The sequence below is a fragment of the Carcharodon carcharias genome, chromosome 8 (genome assembly GCF_017639515.1).
Source record: "Carcharodon carcharias isolate sCarCar2 chromosome 8, sCarCar2.pri, whole genome shotgun sequence".
NCBI classification, from domain to species: Eukaryota; Metazoa; Chordata; class Chondrichthyes; order Lamniformes; family Lamnidae; genus Carcharodon; species Carcharodon carcharias.
This window is the reverse complement of record NC_054474.1, coordinates 175,787,921-175,811,690: the sequence shown is the minus strand read 5'-3', so window position 1 is coordinate 175,811,690 and position 23,770 is coordinate 175,787,921. Positions and strand designations below refer to the sequence as shown.

The window sequence follows — 23,770 nt, the reverse complement described above, 5'->3', positions numbered from 1 at the left end:
AGGGTGAGGCGGTGCTGCTGGAGGGAGAGGTCGAGTGTGTTCATATGGCGGCGCATGGCACTGAGTGTGGATCTCAGAATGTGACGGGAACAGCAGTCCGAGGAACGTTTTATGTCCCGGAGATACCTGTAATCCTGGGTGGGTTCGAAACACGAGGGGTGGAATTTCAGTTGAAATCCACGTGGGGTAAGTCGGAGACGGAGACAGTCACTGAGAAAGGAGATATGGCTGTGAAAGCGGGTTTTAGTAAACACCTTGTCAAACACCAGGAGGGAAATGGGAAGCAATGAAGGTGAGCAAGGCAAAAGAGAGGAACGGAAATCTTGTCGCAGAAAAGAACAGAACTTCTTCAAGGAGGTAGGCATTTCTTGAAGAGCAGTGGCAGTCAATTAAACACAGAGATAAAAACAAAAAAACTGCGGATGCTGGAAATCCAAAACAAAAACAGAATTACCTGGAAAAACTCAACAGGTCTGGCAGCATCGGCGGAGAAGAGAAGAGTTGACGTTTCGAGTCCTCATGACCCTTCGACAGAACTTGAGTTCGAGTCCAAGAAAGAGTTGAAATATAAGCTGGTTTAAGGTGTGTGGGGGGGGGGGGCGGAGAGAGATAGAGAGAGAGAGAAGTGGAGGGGGGGTGTGGTTGTAGAGACAAACAAGCAGTGATAGAAGCAGATCATCAAAAGATGTCAACAACAATAGTACAAAAGAACACATAGGTGTTAAAGTTGGTGATATTATCTAAACGAATGTGCTAATTAAGAATGGATGGTATGGCACTCAAGGTATAGCTCTTAGTGGGGGTGGGGGGAGCAGAAAAGATTTTAAAATATTTAAAAATAATGGAAATAGGTGGGAAAAGAAAAATCTATATAATTTATTGGAAAAAAAAGGAAGGGGGAAACAGAAAGGGGGTGGGGATGGGGGAAGGAGCTCACGACCTAAAGTTGTTGAATTCAATATTCAGTCCGGAAGGCTGTAAAGTGCCTAGTCGGAAGATGAGGTGCTGATCCTCCAGTTTGCGTTGGGCTTCACTGGAACAATGCAGCAAGCCAAGGACAGACATGTGGGCAAGAGAGCGGGGTGGAGTGTTAAAATGGCAAGCGACAGGGAGGTTTGGGTCATTCTTGCGGACAGACCGCAGGTGTTCTGCAAAGCAGTCGCCCAGTTTACGTTTGGTCTCTCCAATGTATTTATATAGATTTTTCTTTTCCCACCTATTTCCATTATTTTTAAATATTTTAAAATCTTTTATGCTCCCTCCACCCCCACTAGAGCTATACCTTGAGTGCCGTACCATCCATTCTTAATTAGCACATTCGTTTAGATAATATCACCAACTTTAACTCCTATGTGTTCTTTTGTTCTATTGTTGTTGACATCTTTTGATGATTTGCTTCTATCACTGCTTGTTTGTCCATACAACCACACCCCCCCTCCACTTCGCTCTCTCTCTCTCTCTCTCCGCCCCTCCCACACACCTTAAACCAGCTTATATTTCAACTCTTTCTTGGACTCGAACTCAAGTTCTGTCGAAGGGTCATGAGGACTCGAAACGTCAACTCTTTTCTTCTCCGCTGATGCTGCCAGACCTGCTGAGTTTTTCCAGGTAATTCTGTTTTTGTTTTGGATTTCCAGCATCCGCAGTTTTTTTGTTTTTATACAAGCGATATATGCTGAGTCTCATCTCGTTCCATTCCATAGGATTTTTAAAGCATTAAATGGAGAATCATGGACAATATAATTACTAATGTTTCAGCCTTCCTGTTAAATACTTTGACTAATCTTCATGATGAATCAAAGTATATATCCAGTTCAGAATAACTACATAGAAATGTCTTCAGGTTCAATCAGTATTGATAAAAAGCCATTTTTACCCGTCCTGCTCTCTGTTTTGAAAATGATTCTACTAAAGCTTCCAGCCCAACATTCAAGAGGATTTCTGTGTTGAAAAGGAACTCTTCATAAGGAAACTCTTGGCCTTTTATAATGAAGCTGTTGGGCATTAGCGGATGCCAGTGGTAGAGATGGTCAAACTCCACTGCAATCCGGTTTCTGTATTGAAAGTGCTCATGGAATAAAAGTTCAGGGTTGAAAGTCATCTTGAAATTATAGCCGCTCAGGTGCTGCACATAGTCCTCGATAACTATTTTGATTGTTTCCCCTATGAAACAGAGAAATAGACAATGTACAAAATTAAAATCATAATGTTACTTTGCCAGGTTCTAAGTACTTCATACTGTGGCATTTCCTTATTAAGTTAATCAATATTTACAATTTCACAGAATCACACAGTGCAGAAGAGGCCCTTCGGCCCATCGAGTCTGCACTGACATGTAGGAAACAACTGACCTACCTACCTAATCCCATTTACCAGCACTTGGCCCAGAGCCTTGAATGTTATGAGGTGCCAAGTGCTCATCCAGGTACTTTTTAAAGGCAACCCGCTTCCACCACCCTCCCAGGCAGCGCATTCCAGACCATCACCACCCTCTGGGTAAAAAAGCTTTTCCTCACATCCCCCCTAAACCTCCTGCCCCTCACCTTGAACTTATGTCCCCTCGTGACTGACCCTTCAACTAAGGGGAACAGCTGCTCCCTATCCACCCTGTCCATGCCCCTCATAATCTTGTACACCTCGATCAGGTCGCCCCTCAGTCTTCTCTGCCCCAATGAAAACAACCCAAGTCTATCCAACCTCTCTTCATAGCTTAAATGTTTCATCCCAGGCAACATCCTGGTGAATCTCCTCTGCACCCCCTCCAGTGCAATCACATCCTTCCTATAATGTGGTGACTAGAAATGCACACAGTACTCCAGCTGTGGCCTCACCAAGGTTCTATACAACTCCAACATGACCTCCCTACTTTTGTAATCTATGCCTCAATTGATAAAGGCAAGTGTCCCATATGCCTTTGTCACCACCCCACTGACATGCCCCTCTGCCTTCAGAGATCTATGGACACACACGCCAAGGTCCCTTTGTTCCTCAGAACTTCCTAGTGTCATGCCGTTCATTGAATACTTCCTTGTCAAATTACTCCTTCCAAAGTGTATCACCTCACACTTTTCAGGATTAAATTCCATTTAATAGCATTGAGCTCCATTGTTTTCTCAATTGGCATTCGCAACCATCTTCAGCCAGAAATGCCAAGTGAATGATTCATCTCGGCCTCCTCCTGAGGTCCCCAGCATCACAGATGCCAGTCTTCAGCCAATACGATTCACTCCACATGATATCGAGAAACGGCTGACAGCACTGGATGCTGCGAAGGCTATGAGCCCTGACGATATTCTGGCAATAACACTGAAGACCTGTGCTCCAGAACTTGCCGTGCCCCTAGCCAAGCTGTTCCAGTACAGTTACATCACTGGCATCTACCCGGCTATGTGGAAAATTGCCCAGGTATGTCCTGACAAAAAGCAGGACAAATCCAACCCAGTCAATTACCATCCCATCAGTCTACTACCGATCATCAGTAAAGTAATAGAAGGGGTCATCAACAGTGTTATCAAGCAGCACTTGCTTAGCAATAACCTGCTCACTGACATACAGTTTCACCAGATCCTGACCTCATTACAGCCTAGATTCAAACATGGACAAAAGAGCTGAACTCCCGAGGTGAGGTGAGAGTGATGGCCCTTGACATCAAGGCAGCATTTGACCGAGTGTGGCATCAAGGAGCCCTAGCAAAACTGGAGTCAATGGGAATCAGGGGGAAAACTCTTCGCTGGTTGGAGTCATACCCAGCACAAAGGAAGCTGGTTGTGGTTGTTGGAGGCCAATAAGCTCAGCTCCAGGACATCACTGCAGGAGTTCCTCAGGGTAGTGTCCTCGGCCCACCCATCTTCAGCTGCTTCATCAATGACCTTCCTTCCATCATAAGGTCAGAAGTGGGGATGTTCACTGATGATTGCACAATGTTCAGCACCATTCACAACTCCTCAGATACTGAAGCAGTCCATGTCCAAATGCAGCAAGACCTGGACAATATCCAGGCTTGGACTGACAAGTGGCAACTAACATTCGTGCCACACAAGTGCCAGGCATTGACCATCTCCAACAAGAGAGGATCTAACCATCGCCTCTTGACATTCAATGGCATTACCATCGCTGAATGCCCCACCATCAATGTCCTGGGGGTTACCATTAACCAGAAACTGAACCGGACCAGCCATATAAATACTGTGGCTACAAGAACAGGTCAGAGGCTGGGAATCCTGCGATGAGTAACTCACCACCTGACTCCCCAAAGCCTGTCCACCATCTCCAAGGCACAAGTCACAATTGTGATGGAATACTCCCCACTTGCCTGGATGAGTGCAGCTCCAACGACACTTAAGAAGCTTGGCACTGTCCAGGACAAAGCAGCCTGTCTGAGTGGTACCCTTTCCACAAACATTCACTCCCTCCACCAGCGATGCACAGTAGCAGCAGTGAGTACCATCTACAAGATGCACTGCAGGAATTCACTCAGGCTTCTTAGGCAGCACCATCAACTCACGATCACTATGACCTCGAAGGACAAGGCAGTAGATAGATGGGAACACCACCACATGGAAGTTCCCCTCCGAGCCACTCACCATCCTGACTTGGAAATATATCGCCGTTCCTTCACTGTCACTGGGTCAAAATCCTGGAACTCCCTCCCTAACAGCACTGTGGCTGCACCTACACCACAAGGATAGCAGCGGTTCAAGAAGGCAGCTCACCACCACCTTCTCAAGGGCAATTAGGGATGGGCAATACATGCTGGCCTAGTCAGCAACGTCCACATCCCTTAAATGAATAAAATAAACACATGTAAATGTTTTTGGATTTTACTTTTGCAGTCAATAGATATAACTCATTGGAACTCAGCTCTCTGATGTCCTAGCTCTCTTGTTCTAGTGTCCAGGACATTATAACCCGTGTCTCTGAGTTAAAATTCTCATCCTCTTATTTAGGTCCACCATAGGTATGACTTTCTCTATCTCTGTAGCTTCCTCCAGTCCTGCAATCTTCCATATATTATTTGATCCTATGACCCTGGCCTGTTGTGAGTTCCCCCATTCTCCCTTCACCCCACTTGTGCCTTCACTATCTCATCTCCATAGTCTGGCGTTCTCTCCCTATACCTCTACCCTAAACCCCACCCCCAAAGCCACCTCATCCTTTAAGACCTTTTCTTTGACCAAGTATTTTGCCACCCCTCCTTCTGTTTCCTTGTTTGGTTTGGTGTCTATTTTTTGATTACACCTCTGTGAAATGCTTTAGGATGTTTTCCTATGTAAAGGCACTATGTAAATGCAAATTGTTATTATTGTTGTAATAACGTTGTTGTCTCTGTTACCCTACTCATTAAATTGTTTCCATACACTAATCATCCGTTCCTTCACTGAGCATGTTTTACTTATCTCCTTCAAATGGGAACAGGACTGTGATCCACGACTGAATTGAATCTTTGAGTATTCCCCTTGGGAGAAGGTTACAGTTATGAAAGTACGATGTGCTAAACCACAGTGCCATTTCACTTTTTGAAGTCTAATATTGGTAAAGAGATCAGATACATCTAGTGAGTGAAAATGGGCAAGGAAACACTTGTCAAAGGACAGTAAAGAAAACCTTTCAAAAAAATATGAAGGTCACTACCTATGAGAATGAGCCTGGCAGTTTGGAAAAGTTGTTCGTCACTCCAGGTTGGATGCTCTCCTTTCAGGATATCACAGACTCGGTTATGTTCTCGAAGCCAGAGGGTAGCATACATCATCAGTCCAGGTATTAAGCCAAATAAATCATGGCCAATGGCAAGGCGCTTTTCCTCTGGTAAAGTGTGTGGATATTTCATTTTGATGGGTACATCCGTTACGGAGGGAAGAAAGACATCTCCATTCACCACCTTAATGCAAATCAAATAATAATTAAACATTTCTCCTTTTATTCCTTCATTTAAATAATCTTCTAACTTTTCAATGAAAAACTAAATGCAAGAAAATAAGGTATTTGAGGCACTGACATAGATAAAAAGTACATAATACATGGCTAAAATACATAATAGATGGGGTTGGGAAGGCTGTATGGATACAATAACATCGTCTGATGCACGTTCTGGAGGGTGAATTCAAGTATTGGATTACCTTGAGGAAATATTTGATATTTTGACAGGAACGTAAGTGTTTTCAGTCAAATTTTCATGTCTTTATTGGGAATATTTGTCATTTTAACACTCCACCCTGCTCTCTTGCCCACATGTCTGCCCTTGGCTTGCTGCATTGTTCCAGTGAAGCCCAACGCAAACTGGAGGAACAGCACCTCACCTTCCAACTAGGCACTTTACAGCCTTCCAGACTGAATACTGAATTCAACAACTTCCGGTCCTGAACTCCCTCCTCCATCCCCACCCCCTTTCTGTTTCTTCCCCCACCCTTTTGTTGGGTGGGCACTGCCATTTTATGTGGGCCGTCCAATTAGGGCCCACCCAACGTGATGCTCGCCTGAAGGCGCTGAGCGCTCCCTGAGTCGGGGCCTGTGCTCTTTCGCGCATACCTCAGGGAGATTACTTTCACTTATAAAACATTGCTTAAAGGTAAAAAATAAAAATTTTAAGGACATGCCCCCTCGTGTCAAACTGTCACATGGAGCTGGGACATGAACACTAATTTTATTGAAAATTTTTCAAACACTTTAAAAATGTTTATGAAACCGGATGAGGTTCCATGAAAAATGCGAAGGCCACCTGGGCTCTTCACCTGCACCCCCCCAACCTGAAGGCTGGACAGGCAGCTCCGCTAATTGCTAATCGTTGACAGGGCCCTCAGCCATGTCCGGCCCATCTCCCGCGCATCCGCCCTCACGCCTTCTCCTCCCTCCCAGAAACATGATAGAGTCCCCATTGTCCTCACTTATCACCCCACCAGCCTCCGCATTCAAAGGATCATCCTCCGCCATTTCCGCCAACTCCAGCATGATGCCACCACCAAACACATCTTCCCTTCACCCCCACTGTCGGCATTCCGTAGGGATCGCTCCCTCCGGGACGCCCTGGTCCACTCCTCCATCACCCCCTACTCCTCAACCCCCTCCTATGGCACCACCCCATGCCCACGCAAAAGATGTAACACCTGCCCCTTCACTTCCTCTCTCCTCACCATCCAAGGGCCCAAACACTCCTTTCAAGTGAAGCAGCATTTCACTTGCATTTCCCCCAACTTAGTCTACTGTATTCGTTGCTCCCAATGTGATCTCCTCTACATTGGAGAGACCAAACGTAAACTGGGCGACCGCTTTGCAGAACACCTGCGGTCTGTCCGCAAGAATGACCCAAACCTCCCTGTCATTGCCATTTTAACACTCCACCCTGCTCTCTTGCCCACATGTCCGCCCTTGGCTTGCTGCATTGTTCCAGTGAAGCCCAACGCAAACTGGAGGAACAGCACCTCACCTTCCAACTAGGCACTTTACAGCCTTCCAGACTGAATACTGAATTCAACAACTTCCGGTCCTGAACTCCCTCCTCCATCCCCACCCCCTTTCTGTTTCTTCCCCCTTCCTTTTGTTTTTTCCAATAAATTATATAGATTTTTCTTTTCCCACCTATTTCCATTATTTTTAAATATTTTAAAATCTTTTCTGCTCCCCCCACCCCCACTAGAGCTATACCTTGAGTGCCCTACCATCCATTCTTAATTAGCACATTCGTTTAGATAATATCACCAACTTCAACACCTCTGTCTTCTTTTGTTCTGTTGTCTGTGACACCTTTTGATGATCTGCATCTATCACTGCTTGCTTGTCCCTACAACCACACCAACCCACTCCACTTCTCTCCCCCCACCCAAACCACCACCCCCCCCCAACCACACACACACCTTAAACCAGCTTATATTTCACCCCTTCCTTGGATTCACCTAGTTTTGTTGAAGGGTCATGAGCACTCGAAACGTCAACTCTTTTCTTCTCCGCCGACGCTGTCAGACCTGTTGAGTTTTTCCAGGTAATTCTGTATTTGTTTCAGCTAACTGCTTCATTGGCTTTTTAAATGGCCTGAATAGGCCTCTGACAGTCTGGCAGGCATGTAGCCGACTTGACCGTGCACCCACCGAACTGAAAATCTAAACGACGTGCAGCGACATCAGGACGCACGCCTGACGTCACCGCGCATCATTTTACACCTCAGCGAGTGGACCCCGGCCCTCCTCGCCGAGCTGAAGATTCTACCCTGGATAAAAGTGCTGTCCATAGACTTTTAATTTTTTAAAAATTTAATAACGGAAACCTCACCCACCCTTGGATGAGGTTTGATGAAAGCTGCAATGTCCGCCTGGGCCAATTCGCTGGTCCACCAACCGTGAGGTTGGACAGATCAGGAAAAATCGGAGACAGTTATGACTTTAATGATGTTAATGGTGGGCGGGTGCACTTCTGACTTTTACACGTGCCGGCCGAACGAAATATCGCATAATCGCGGGATGTCATCGGGATGCTCGCCTGACGCCATCTTGCTTCCAATCGGGTCAGGCGTGTGTCCACACGCTGACCTAAGAATTCTGCCCCGTGTATATATCCAGTGACTGATTGTGATACTTGGGCATTTTTCTCCTGATTTTACAAACTTTATTTAACTGTTTTCAAGTCTTCAGCTCCCGGAGGCGGCTCTCTGTCTTCAGGCAGCTTTCCTTCACCCGCATCCAAGCTTACATCAGCGCCTGCTCTCCTCCCGCCCCCACCCCCGGCAGCGCTGAGCATTTCAGTGCACGCTTCACGCTGGCTGGTCATTAATTGGCCGGCCAGCGTGAAATCGCAGTCGGGGGCCGATCGCAGTTGGCGGTTTGTTCCCCGGCTCATCCCGGACCTGCCAATGGTGCCCGCCCGCCAACCTAAAAACTCTGCCCAACGTTATCATCAACAAACAATATTCTGGGCGGCGCTGTTAGTTTGGTGGATGGTGGAGGCACTGCCAAGGGTTGATTCAATTTTGAAAACGATACAATTAAGGAAAATCAAAACACAACAAAATAAAGGACACTGCATTTTGTACACTCCAGGCCCTTATGTATATCAAGAGTAAACGTGGCTTTCTTATTGGATATTGCTTTACAAGCAAAATGACTGAAAGACGTAGAAACATGGGAAGATTTACAGCACACAAGGAGGCCATTCAGCTCATCATGTCTGTGCTGCCTGAAAAAGACCTATCCACCTTCCAGCTCTTGATCCATCGCCCTGTCGGTTATGGCACCTCAAGGGCATGTCTAAGTTTTTTTTTAATGCACTGAGGATTTCTGCCTCTTTCAGCCTATCTAAGCTCTGGTCTGTGCAAATAGCCAGTTACATAGACCTGGATTTGTACCACATCAGGATGACTCGGAAGCTCTTTAAAGGAGGCCGGTGGGTCCTGATCCCAGGATTCCCAACCCCATTCCCGGGCTGTCTGATTTTTGGGAGCACCTAAAAAGGGTGCAGTCTGGTTCCTATCAAAATCCAGCACTCCAGGCCTGGCCCACTCCATTGCAGAGGTAGGGCATGTCTACAGTTTTTGTGGCCAGAGAGAGTCGTAGTTCACGGCCCCTCAGAGGGGTCATGAACCTTATAGCCTGCATGAGGGTTTAAAGTTAGAAGTTAAGCTCAAAAGGTCCTCCTTATGACCCCTGGGCCAAGCTCTGCTCTTTCACCCACCCCGATGGTCCCTCATGCACCTTATACCAAACTCTGGCCTTCCACCCACAGTCTTCTCCTCACTGTGCTCATCTCTGGACTCATTCTCTGGCCTGTGAAACTGCATCAGGATCCCCTTCCCCCAGTGGGTCCCCCCTTGCCAGCGCCAGATTGTGGAGAGTGCAGCATGCAACCACGATCGGTGACACCCGCTCTGGGGGGTATTGTAGCGCTCCCCCTGAACGGCCCAGGCATCAGAAGCAAATCTTGATCAGATCTATGGTCCTCTCTACCACCGCCCTTGTGGAGCCCTGGCTCCTATTGTACCGCTGCTCAGCTTCTGTTCTTGGATGGTGGAGAGGCATCATGAGCCACCTTCTGAGGGGATAGCCCTTGTCACCCAGCAGCCATCCATCCAGCCGGGCTGGAGCACTGAAGAGTCCCGGCACCTGGGAGTGTCTGAGGATGTAGGTGACGTGGGAGCTGCCTGGGTACCTTGCACAGACTTGTAGAATCTGCATCCTGTGGTCACACACTATCTGCACGTTCATGGAGTGGAAGCCCTTCCTGTTGACGAAGGCACCGGGCTCACCTGCTGGTGCCTTGATGACCACATGTGTACAGTCTATAGCACCCTGGACACGGGGGAAGCCAGCAATGGCCGCGAAGCCTCTGGCTCGCTGTGTCTGGCTGGCCTGGTCCACACGGTAAAGAATAAAGATCAAGACCCGCTTGAATGAATAGAGTTTCTATCACCAGCTTGATGCAACTGTGGACAGCTGATTGGGAGACTCCACACAGATCCCCCACTGGAAAGAGCTGGAGGCATAAAAGTTGAGGGTCACTGTGACCTTCAGAGCCACTGGCAGAGTCAGAACTGATCTCAGGCCCGATCATATGGCAAATGGAGTTGACAATCTCCTTTGAGAGGTGAAGCCTCCTTCGACATTGCACCTCAGACATATTGAGGTAGCTGTATCACCGCCTGTAAACCCTAGCAGCAGGACAGTGCATCTTCTGGGGCTCTTTCTGCCTTGGACGCTGCTGGCCCTGCGCCCCTTGTGCCTGCGCCTCTCCTCCCACAGGTCCCTCCCCTGGAAGCTGCATTGGGGACACCCGGCCTCCTCTCCCTCCTGACCCTCTCTTCCTCCTCAGGGGAGGTGCCACCAGCGGAGACCACAATCCCCATTCCCAGGGTAAGGGAAGGCTGTCTGATACCTGGAAGGGTCCACACGGTCTGAATCCTCCAGGAGCCTGGCAGGCCGCAAGGAGACCTGAAATGTAGCCTGGAAATGCTAAGACTGAAGCCCTAAGGAGAGATGAGGCTGCCAAGTGCCAATAAACAGCAAACTTACCTCCAAAATTCCTCACTGCCCACACTGGCAATGCTGCTGAAGTTTTTTATCCCGCCCGTGGACGAGGGATTTGAAAATGTCGGCTGGCCGCCTGCCCGTTTTGCCCATGCGACGGGCGCAAAATCACCCGGGTAAGGGAAACTCGCCGTCAATCGGCTTGTTACTCAATGGCGGGCGCGGCTCCGCCGATCGAAATATCGCAACGGGTGCGTGATGACCCGGCACGCTGACCCAACATCATCGCCCGAAACTTTACACCCCATCGGGCTGGCTGCCCACGGGATGTAAAATTCTGCCCTGAGCGTCTTTATCTGATCAGGGGCAAAGTCCCGCAGCCCTGAGGAGGGCCTTTTACACCGTCCACCTCCGCTCACCCGGCAAAACCCCTGTGGCTGCCTCCAAATTCCTCCCTGGGTCAGGTGGCCCAACTCCAGCCCGCGGCTCAGCTCACGGCAGCAAAGGTCCCGTGTTTGTGGGCACTTTCCCCTGAGGTGGTTGGGCTCAGCCACAGCTGTGAAAGGAGTAGAAGAATAAAGACAAGTTTCTCTGTCAAACAGCCTTATTGTAGTAGCAGCTACTGGTGGCACATTACGGTGAAGGGGGAGGAGGAGCACGGAACATAAAGAGCCACGTGTCACACAGCTCACACCTCAGTAGGGCCCTGTGACAACATCGGCCTGAGCGTGCTGGAGTAGCTGTGCGTGATGATAGTCATAAGAACATAAGAAATGGGAACAGGAATAGGTGATTCAGGTCTTTGAGCCTGCTCTGCCATTCAGTAAGATCATCGCTGATTTTCTACTTTAACACCATTTTCCTGAACTATCCCCGAGGGCCTTGATGTTTTTAATATGTAGAAATCTATTGATCTCCTTCTTGAACATACTCAACGACTGAATCTCCACAGCCCTCGGGAGCAGAGAATTCCAAAGATTCAGCACCCTCTGAGTGAAGAAACTCCTCCTTATCTCAGTACCCCGCTGGTCACAGCCCACCAACCTGAAAATGACCCATTTATTCCTACTCCGTTTTCTGTCTGTTGACCAGTTCTCAATCCATGCCAGTACATCCCCCCCCCCCCCCCACAAAACAACCCCAACCCCATGTGCTCTAATTTTGTTTCCTGACCTCTTATGTGGCCGGTTGTCAAAAGCTTCCTGAAAATCTATGCACCATATCCACTGGTTCCTTCTTATCTTTTCTGCCAGTTACACCCTCAAAAAGTCCAGAAGGTCGGGCCTAACAAGGAAGCAGCGGCTGAAGCCTGGAACTGGGATCACAAAGGTCAGAAAAGGGTATGCTCCGGCTTTCCTGTCACCACAGTCAACATCTCCGAAACCACGATGTTTGGATTTTGGAGAAAGCCTTTTCTTTTTCTGCACAATGAAAGTATAGCAGACTGCGAGAGTGAATGTATTTTATTATTTTATGTAGTGGCAGTGGATCAGGTATTTAATTTCCTGTTGCTGCTCATAAAACCGCATTCTCAGAAATCCCATGGTACAAGGATAAACATTCCTGTGACCTCACCAACAGTTAATTCAAGAGAAAGACAAAGAGGAAAGTTGATCCCAAACACGTTAATAAATTTCGAAAGTATCTGGCATGTTTCAGCATACGCTTATAATGCAGTTAACATTAGTATCGGGAAAGGAAATAGTTTTTTGGCATAAAGCATGCACAGTGATAGGGTTGCCATAGTTACCTTGCTCTTTTGTTAACCTGTCTCAATTACACTGGCTTGTTTATAGAAGCTGCACATGCTGAACGCTCCTATTTCCTCTCAGACCTGAAGTATCCCCTTAGGAATGGGGAAAACAAATGCAGACTAGGTGACTCAGCCACAGGTTAGGGTCAGCTGTTACCTATAGCTCAACACCTCAACTCTCCATCCCAATCTCATGCACATCTCTGCCATGTTGATCTCATAAACTTAAACATAAGCTTCTACATCAATGGGGGAAATTTTTGACTCAAAATGGACAGGAACAGCATGTGGAGGGTTGACATTTTAATGATGCTTGGCTGTCTGATCTGATCTTCAGGCTGTCTTTGACTAAGGAGGCCAGAGCTGACCTGGGAAACAGTTGGGGGCCTCACTAATATCTGCAAATCAGGCTAAAATGACTTCATCAAAACTCTTGACACCACTTTTGTCTTCCCATGGAATCACAGAATGGTCACAGTACAGAAGGAGACCATTTGATTCATTGACCCTGTGTTGGTTTCCTGTAAGAGCAATTTGGTTAGTCCCGCTCCCCTGACCTCTTCACAAGTTTCTTCCCCTTAGGTGCCCATCCGATTCCCTTTTAAAAGCCGCAACCGAGCCTGCCTCCACCATGCTCTCAGGCAGCGCATTCCAGATCCTAACCACTTGCTGCGTAAAAATATTTTGCTCACTTTCCGTTTCCTTTGATTCCTTTGTCAATCACTTTAAATCTGTGTCCTTTGGTTCTTGACCCTTCCGCCAATGGGAAATTTCTTTCTTTCTTCTCTGCCAAGACCCCTCAGGATTTTGAACACCTCTACCAAATCTCCTCTCAACCTTCTCTTCTCTAAGGAGAACAACCCCAGCTTCTCCAATCTATCCACGTAATTGAAGTCCCTCACCCTGGAAAGCAGTCTCATTATTTTTTTCCATACCCACTCTAAAGCTTTCATACCCTTCCTAAAGTGCAGTTGTACATTATCCTCAAGATGAAGCTGAACAGTGCTTTATAAAGGCTCACCACAATTCCCTTGCTTGTGTACTCTATGCCTCTGCTTATAAAACGCTGGGTTCCCCTGTGTCTTTTTATCCATTTGCCCATCCTGCCTGCCATCTTCAATCATTTGTGCACATATTCCTGTAGATCTCTGTTTCCGCATCCTCTTTAGAATTGTAACCTTTAGTTTACATTCCCTCTCCTCGATCTTCAAACCAATATGTATCACTTTGCATTTTGCTGTGTTTAATTCACCTACCACATGTCTGCCCATCCCACCAGTTTGTTTATGCCCTCTTGAAGTCTATCACTATCCTCCTCACTGTTCGCTGCATTTCCAAGTTTTGCGTCATATGCAAATTTCGAAATTGTCCCCTGTACACCCAGTTCTGAGTCAATAATATATATTGTGTAAAGGAATTTTCCTAGTACTGACCCCTGGGGACCTTCCTCCAATCTGAAAAACAGCCATTGACCAATACTCTGTTTCCTGCCACTCAGCCAAGTTCGTATCTGTGTGCCACTGTTCCTTTTATTCCATTAGTTTGGCAAACGATCAAATGATCTCGAAAGTCCGTTCACACCACATCAACCACATTACCATCGTCAGCCCTCTGCTATTTCATTGACGCACTCAATCAAATTAGTTAAACACAATTTGCCTTTAACAAATCTATGCTGGCTTTCTGTAATTAATCCTTACTTGTCTAAGTGACCGTTAATTTTATTATGGATTACTGTTTCTAAAAGCTTTTCCACCGGTGAAGTGAAACTGACGGGCCAGTAGTTGCTGAGTTTATCTTTACACCCATTTTTGAACAAGGGTGTAACAATTGCGATTCTCCAATCCACTGGCACCAACCTCATATCAAAGGAGAGTTGGAAGATTATGGTCGGTCCTTCCACAATTTCCTCCCATCCAATCCTAGTCACTAGCCAACTTTAAATACAGCCAGTCTTTTAGCACCTTCTCTTTAACAGTTTTCAGCCCACCCAGTTTCTCAAAGATTTCCTCTTTCACTATGACCTTGCCAGCATCTTCTTCCTTGGTAAAGACAGGTGCAAAGTGCTCATTTAGTATCTCAACCATGACCTTTGCCTCCATACGTAGCTCAAATGTCAGTTGTTACTGTCAGTTCCTTAACCTGTTCACAGACCATGGCTTCTTAAAGTCAGGAGGCAGTACTTCCAGCGCTCTTTAAAAGCACGTTCAGCTGTATTAAGAGACACTTGTGCATTTTAAGCCTCAAAGGCTTCCAATATTTGATCTCTTTGCTTCTGTAGGTGCAGAATCAGTTTTCCATGCCCCTATAAACCACTGTTCTGAGACTTAATCAGTCAGCTCACAAACTTGGTGGCATATTTCACCTCGAAATGAGCTTCCCACCACATCCTGGAGTTTAGAAGAATGAGAGGTGATCTTATTGAAACATATAAGATGCTGAGGGGACTTGACAGAGTGGATGCTGAAAGGATGTTTCCCCTTGTGGGAGAGAGTAGAACTAAGGGACATTGTTTTAAAGATAAGGGGTCTCCCATTTACAACAGAGATGAGGAGAATCTTTTTCTCTTAGGGGGTTCCCAGAAACAAAAAACAGTTGGGACCAGTATTCTTATTTCCCAATTTTTCTGTTTTCTCCTTCTGGATTGTGAATCTTTGGAACTCTCTTTCCCAGACAGCAGTGGGGGCTGAAATTTTTAAGGCAGAGGTAGATAGATTCTTGACTAACAAGGGAGTCAACGGATATCAGGGGTAGGCGGAATGTGGAGTTGAGGCCACGATCAGATCAGATGTTAATGAATAGAGGAACAGACTTGAGGAGCTGAATGGCCTACTCCTGCTCCTGATTTTTATGTTCATATATTCAATATCCATGCCATCACTAAGACTTCCTATTTCCAACTCAACATCATCCGACTTCACCCCTCTCTCAGCTCATCTGCTGCTGCAACCTTCATCCATGCCTTTATTACCTCTAGAGTTGACTATTCCTGGCTGATCTCCCACATCCCGCTCTCTGTAAACTTGAGCTCATCCCACTACCTGTGTCCTGACTCCCATTTGCCCTGTCCTTGCTGCTCAACATCAGCTGCTCGTCAAAACCTCTTATCTTGGTTTCAAATCTCTTCATGGTCTCACTCCGCCCTTTCTCTCAAATCTCCTCCATTCCCAAAATCCTCCAAGATATTTGCACTCCTGTAATGCTGCCATCTTGAACATCTCTCATTTTAATTGTTACACCATTGGTGGCCATGTCTTCAGTTGCCTGGACCCGAAGCTCTGGAGGTACCTACCTACACTCCCCCCCACCTTTAAAACATTCCTTAAAACCTATTGTTTTGGCCAAGCTTTAGGTCATCTGACTTGACATCATCTTGTGTGGTTCAGTTCATATCTTGTTTAAAAATGCTCCTGAGAAGCACCTTGGGACATTTTATAATGCAAAAGGCACTACATAAATATAAGTTGCTGTTATGCTCTCCCAATGCTGGCACTTCAGCCCTTCCCTTTTAAGATGGTACTGAATGCCTATCGGGAGCAGCCACACACTGCCAGATTTCTGGCCCAGCCAAATGACAAACTGCGTCTAAAGATTGTGATTAGTGTTGGCAGCTCCTTGACTCAATGTCAATGAAACCCAACCAATACTGAATGGGCCACCGATCGACTGCACCAGGCGGCTGAAGCTTTGTTCCGTTCACTGTACGCCCAAGTTTGAAAACTGCTACCAATGTTGTATGCGATAGGCGCTATACCAATGCAAGTCTTTATTCTTTAATAAAGGTGATGTGAAAATGTTTCAAACTCAGAAAGACGTAGGACACCAATTTATATCGTGCCACTTTCAGCAAAAGAAACAGGCGGAATTTTACAGCCTGTTGTGGTGGGAGCGGGACCCGGAAATGTGGTAGGGCCATTCAAACGTCCGCTGACTTGGGCGGGACTGGAAAATCCCGCCCTACATCTTAATGTCTAACGAGTCAATTCACGTGAATTTGGTTTGTGAATTATCGAATCCCAACCATCATCTGCATGCCAGAGTGCCTCCGGGAAAAACGGTCTTTCAATCTTCCTCAAGTGCTTCCAAAATCGGCAAAATAGTGGCACAGGAGATTGAAGCTGCTTTTAGATGGTGTCACCAAATTGGTGCTCCAATACTTTAGGCCACCAAATTGCGCCTCATTTAAGAATTTTATCTGGTGAATCCACAACAAGAAGTCCCAAACATCAGGATTTTGATAAATTCTTTAAGAAGGGTTATAGTAAGTTACCTGATATTTGAGTTTCCCATCCTTGAAAAGCCTCAGGTGATGTTGTCGTTCCAGGGAGCCCCCATAAACATGGCTCAAATCCACCTGGGTAACATGAAAGCACTTTAACTTTAGGCAGGTGGTTTTCAGTCAATATCCCTCAAACTCACTTAATAAACTCAGTTTCATGAACAACGTTTTCATATTAAACTTGATTTGCTCCCAAACGTACACAGCAATTTGAACACAAATTATTGTTTTCAACTGCAGTTAATGGTTATACTTCCCCACTGTTAACTACCAAAGCAATTTATAATTAGGTAATTATGATAAAGGGGTGGATTATTCATGTCACTGAATTCTCTCAGGATTGTTCTGACAGGAGATGAGGTTGCATGCATAAGCAATAGTTTTATAAAACGTAGGGCAGAATTTCCCCACCTGCTGTTGCGAGGGGGGAAGTTCAGGAGTGGACGCGGGCAGGCTTACCTCCGATCGGCACCCCTGATCGGGGGCGCGCCGCCATTTTACGTGGGTGGGCCAATTAAGACCCGCCCAGCGTGACATCTGCCAGGAACACTATGCGCTCCCTGTGCAAGCGGGGGGGGGGGGGGATTCCCTCAGCCAGCAGTGCGCTCCATCGCGCACATGCACAAAATATCACACGGATCCCCCTGAGGCTAAGTGCTGCCTCAGGGAGATCGGCGCCAAATTCAAAAATGGTCAATGCACAAAAATAAAATTTCCCTGACATGTCCCCTCATGTGACACTGTCCATGAGTTGGGACATGTCCATCGCTTTTAGTTAAGCTTTTATTACATTTTTAAAAACCTTCAAGTCCTGCAATTACTTTTTAAATGGCCTCAATTGGCCGTTGACAGGTCACGGGGGCACAACTGATTCGGCCGTGCCCCTGCCTTCCTGAAAATTGAAATGACGCGGAGTGACATTGGGAGCTCTGCCCGTGTCATTTTACGCGTCGGCGAGTGGGCCCCTCCCCCTGCACGCTGACCGGGAAATCCTGCCCCTAGGATATCATGGAGATCAATACTGCTGTTAGATTATGAGCGCTGGAAGGACTGTTCAGTGGGTGAATGACTTGTCTATTGCAGCACTGAGCCAAAAAGATCAGGAACTTTTAAGATCAGAAGCCCAGTTTGTGCTAAATGAGCCATTCTTAGAAAGTACTAAAATGAACCTTGGCATACCTAGAAATGAGGGATTGGAAAATCAAACACCTTATTACTTTCTGCCTACTCTTACTAAGAACCCAAGGCAGAACTAGACTTGTTTGTGATACACCCAAGGTTTGAACATATGAGCCACTGTGTCACAATGGATTTGTACAAGTGCAATTGTTCTGATGTTGTCATCAGTCTCCCAAACCACCCCACAGCACAAACTACTGGAAACAGAACTGGAATATAAATAAGTTGTTATTGTAACCATAGTTATACCTCAGGGCTTACAATGATTCCCAGCCACCAAAAACCCTCATTATATCCTTTTGGATAATCAACTTAGTGAATAATGATTGGAAAATTGTAAATATAGCAGAAGTTATATCCAAGTTTTGAATTCATTATTAATCATTACACTCTACAGCTTTAAATTTGATATAATATAATCCATAATCTAATCAGATGTCATACTGTGATGTACATTCTAATTTCAGTGTCACACTTCTTGTTTTAAATATTAAAATAAAGCAAGCCGGACATTTCCTTTTTGACATCTGACCTCAAATGAACCTCATCTGAACCTGAGAGCCGACAGCTTTCAAAAGACCTTGTGAAGGCACAGCAATCGGATGGTCTGACTTTAACACACTGGTGCCTCTTGGCAGTGAAATGGTACGATATACATTACATAAATGCTGCTGAACTGTTAAATTCTTTAACTCGGTATGTGCGATGCAAAAAGGAACTTGCTTGTACTTAAAAGCATAATAAAAACAAATGTTCAATCCATCTAATGATTAACCAAATTGTATCAGAGCAGAATGGCTGCATAACAAGACACGTTCTCTGGGAATCTATCAGATTCAGTGAAGCTCGCTGTGATTGAACAAAACAGACTAATACAAATGTGGAACGTTGTGCACTAAAGGCAAGGAATGTCAGTTGTTTTCTTTCAGTTTATGGTGCTGATAGCCGTGGGTGGATTTTAAGTGCTGCTGATTACTGTTTATGCTTTTACTACCATTTATTGAAATACTACGTGTGATTAGATAGCAAAAAACCTATTCAATGAGCTTTCTAATTGACAGGGCAGTCCATAGAGATTCTATTTTTATCATGGAAAAATATCCTCAGTGCATGACTATGAATAGCCCTGGAGAGAATTGCATATTTCTCTCATGCCCCATTCACTCAACTTTGAATCATCACTTCAACCCTTGGTTAAATTGGGATTGTTTGTAATAAAGCATGATGCCTAAGGAAAGGTTAGAGGTATCCACTAATGGTCACTACGCTCACCTAGATTCAAAGCCTAAGAAAGACAAAAAGGTGAAAGAATCATTGACATAATGTTAGGATTCTGATGAAACCTAGTAAAAGTCGGAAAATACTGGGGTAAATTTTCACCTGGCTGCTTCTATCTTATGAGAGGTGGGGTTTTGAGATGGCACCATTCATCTGCTTAATCAGGGTGGGGCCTGAGCTAGTTCAAAAATAAGAAACTTTGCTAACTAAATATCAAAACTGCTACTGGAGTCCAGGTGTCCATGACACACAGGTCAGGTTATTTGATTTATAAATTAGTCAGGACATTGCGGCTTTGGGCAGAACAGGAAAATTGGCCATTCTCCAGATTTTCCTGTCCCCCCCCCACGAACGTGGCAGGCCTGGAAAATCCTGGCCCTTTAGGTGCCAATTAAGCTGTATTCTGTTTTATTAGTAATTGGTCTTGGGTAAACAGATAAGGTGCAATTACCTGTTAGTCATGCTACACATTGGTATACTCCATTGTGTGGTCTTAGTTGATTGACAGTTTGCCATAGGTCCTTTTGTCTGAAGTACATAATAAAGATTTCTGGTACTATCTTTATCTCAATTCTGAATCTTTCTCACATTATCTACTTTGCATAGATACCCTAAGTAATAGCAGGATGGTCCATGTTAACTGGCATGTTAACAAAATTCTCTTGTAATATGTTGCAGATTGAAGACAGACCAAACAAGAATACATATGGGCACTTATATAAAAAAACCCTGAAAGTTCCACCAACTTTCTTGGAAGTACATGAATTGTACTTTGGAAAAATCAGAAATCCTCCAAGTAATGTCATGAAAGAAAAACCTTCCACATAACAATGTGAGGGAGCTAGCAGAGAAACGAAAATTTCAAAACCTCAGTTCTACAAACAGATATTCCCTATGGTCAGAGCATTATGTGTATTAATACCTTTAAATACCACTTACCCCATGGCCAAGAGCTTTTGTAAACCCTGGACCCCTATCGAAATCTGTCCTCAAGAACTGGTGAGTAAAATGCTGGGCAAAGAAAGCAAACATCAAATTTGTGCCCTGAGGATCTGGAATGAACTTTCTCCTCAATAGAAACTTCTCAGCTAACTGTTTTACATCAGGTAATTCCGTGTACCCTGTAAAGTAGCACAGTAAAGTTAGTTATTCATATAGCCTTAAGAAACTGTCCATTACTATCCTACAATATGCACTGGTATAGAATCTCCCTGTAGACAACTGCATGTTTTTTTAATTCTTTCATAGGATGTGGGCATCGCTGGCAAGGCCAGCATTTGTTGCCCATCCCTAACTGCCCTTGAACTGAGCGGCTTGCTAGCCCATTTCTGAGAGCAGTTAAGAGTCAACCACATCACTGTGAATCTAGAGTCAGGTGTAAGCTAGGCCAGGTAAGGGTGGCAGATTTCTTTCCCTCAAGGGCTTTAGTGAACTAGATACAACAATCGACGCTAGGTACATGGTCACCGTTACTGAGACTAGCTTTCAATTCCAGATTTCACTCATTGAATTTAAATTCCACCAGCTGCCGAAGTGAGATTTGAACCCATGTCCCCAGAGCATTAACCTGGGCCCCTGGATTACTAGTCCAGTGACATTACTACTGCATTACTACCGTCTAGTGACATTACTACTGTCCTCCCTTCTCTTCTGGATAAACTTTCAGTATTAACATCAAAATCAATAATCTTTCAATGAGAACACAAATCAGAGACATGCTGGTAATCACTAGCAACACATGAACAGGCAAAGCCAATGCATGGAGAACAGGTATTACAAAGCAGGATACAATTTAGAGAAAGTAACATGACAATGTTATGGTTTTGATTCAGAAATTGGTTCTAAAGTACCAGTGCTCTGTACCTCGTTTCAAATCCCTTTCAACAATCTGTGGCCCTGCACGAGTCCAACACTTTCCACATAGAGCTATCCAGGTGATTTATTTGACCTTTTTGCTTCATGTTGGAAATGCATCATTTTCAGCAAGTCACAACTGCATTGAGGAATTCATAAACTGAGTGCAACTCAGGCCACGCCCAGAAGGTGCAACGCAGGTCAAAATGGGATCATCTTATACACCGGGGCTGACCGATACACCATGATCTACGGTAATTCTAATGCTTTGCTGCAGGATGATTGCAGATTCTATTCTTACCACTTCATGGCTCCTTTGCACAGCTGTTCTCTTTTGCTTCTTCCTAATCTGTCTCTCTGCTGTCTTTTTAATAATCTCTCTTCATCACCCAAACTATGACATGCTTCATTCAGCCAGTCTGCAGGGGTGCTTCACTGATACTGGCCCCTGTTCACCTGTCAGAAAGGTTGCCAGTGCCACACACAGTCTGAAGTGTCCCTAGCTCCTCCTAGGCCAAACAATTCTTTGCTGCCAGCAGAACCCTTTTCTGTCCAGGCTACAGACTTCAACAGGAATCAGACCAGCTCTCGTTTAAGGAAAAGAGGCTGGGGTGCATATCGGGCAGCCAACCCTGTATCGTTTGTTATCTGCCTCCAGCAAAGTTGCAAGTCCCAGGAAACTAAAAGCATCACTCTACTATGTCAGTTTAACCAATCGCATCCCGAGGCCCTTTTAATGATGGTCTTTTCCCGAAGGACTGTTCCAAATTCAAATTTCCACTAATTTTAATTGATGTTCAATGTAGATACAAAGAAACAATGTCTTGTGGTGGGCGCATCAAGAACAAGGACCTGGGTGTAGATGTGCGTAAGTCATTGAAGGTGGCTGGGCAAGTTGACAGTGCAGATAAAGCATTCTGTATCTTGGGCTTTATTGATATGAGCATAGAGTATAAGAGCAAGGAGGCTGGGTTGAACTTGTATAGGACACTAGTTTGGCTCCGCTCCAGTTCTAGACACTGCACTTTTGGAAAGATTGAACACATTGGAGAGAGTGCAGAAAAGATTCATGAGAATGATTCCAGGGATGAGAATCAGTTACAAAGATAGACTGGAGAAGTTGGGCTGTTTTCCTTGGAGAATAGAAAGCTGACAGGGGATTTGATAGAGGTATTCAAAATCACGAAGGGTCTGGGCAGAGCAAATAGGGGAGAAACTGTTCCCACCCGTGAAAGGGTCAAGAATGAGAGGGCACAGATTTAAAATAATTGGCAAAAGAAAGCAAAAGCAATATGAGAAAAAAACTTTTTCACACAGCGAGTGGTTAAGGTCTGGAATGCACTGCCTGAGAGTATGGTGGAGACAGGTTAATTTGAAGCAATCAAAAGGGAATCAGACTGTTATCTGAAAAGGAAGAATGTGCAGGGTTGCAAGGAGAAGGCAGGAGAAAGGCACTGAGGGAATTGCTCATTCAGAGAGCTGGTGCAGACACAATGGGCCAAATGGCCTTCGGTGCTGTAACATTTCTGTGATTCTGAGAGGCACAATCTTTCAAATAGCGTCGAGACACGTTAAGAGTGACATCAGGATGCAATTTTCACACAAAGGGAGTGGAAACGTGGAACCCTCCCTCAAACTGAACTCTAAAAGCTATTTATGATGTTCTGTCCTCCTACACTCCTGATTTCATTCCAATTGGTGCCAAGAACCCAATGCCAGGCACCTTCAATGTCTTTCCATAACTGATTTGGGAAAATGTGTAGCAGAATCTAAAGGATCTCTCTTAGTTTATCTCTCCCTTTATCTCTCGGAAGAAATGCTGGGGCTTGGCCCGTGTCTTCCTGTGACATGACAAATTCATTGTGTTAAATGAAAGTATGCAAGCCGCTTATTCAGGCCGTCTGCCTGTGTTTATTCAGCAGAGTGAAGACTAAATGAGCGAAGTAACAGTTCAACTTACATCATTGTTCTTACCTTGTGTTCCAGTGGGGGTTGGACAGTCCTTTGGTACAGGTGGAAGTAATCGAGTAAAGTAACTTACGTTGGCATATCCCTCCCAAGAAAGGTAATTATAGTCAGAGTTGTAGGTCGGAGGACTAGGGATCAAATTTGACCGTGCTGTTGGAAGAAGATACACAACTATTAGTTATTTTGCTAAGAGATAGTTAATATATTGAGTTTTATTTTATCGATCATGTTAGCTTAGGTATTAGCAAATCAATCATTTTGTATTCAGTTCACATAGAAAAAACACTAGGCTTTCCCCTTGTCCAGATGCACTAATTTTATTCTTCTCTCCATAATTTCCTTAACATCAGCATTTTGTTTCTTAAAAAAAATAGTAACCTTCTTCTTTCAGCTTTTCCCATTTTACTTGGAGTTGTCACCACAAGGCTGGTCCGATCACCCTCCCCCACCTCCTCGCGGCTGTCACTTATTCTTCTTTCAATCCCACTGTGTATACGTCTCTCACCACTGCATCCT

General features: G+C 45.3%; 1 protein-coding gene across 1 annotated transcript in view; it reads right to left on the bottom strand.

Moving 5' to 3' along the window:
- Nucleotides 1-23,770, bottom strand: part of ptgs1 (prostaglandin-endoperoxide synthase 1) — a 101,398-nt gene that overhangs the window by 16,475 nt on the left and 61,153 nt on the right. The window contains exons 5-9 of the mRNA XM_041194563.1: nt 23,261-23,404; nt 20,372-20,553; nt 16,967-17,050; nt 5,632-5,878; nt 1,877-2,163 (exon numbers count right to left, since the gene is read on the bottom strand). Coding sequence (XP_041050497.1) covers nt 1,877-2,163; nt 5,632-5,878; nt 16,967-17,050; nt 20,372-20,553; nt 23,261-23,404 — 944 coding nt within the window. The remainder of the gene's footprint in view (nt 1-1,876; nt 2,164-5,631; nt 5,879-16,966; nt 17,051-20,371; nt 20,554-23,260; nt 23,405-23,770) is intronic.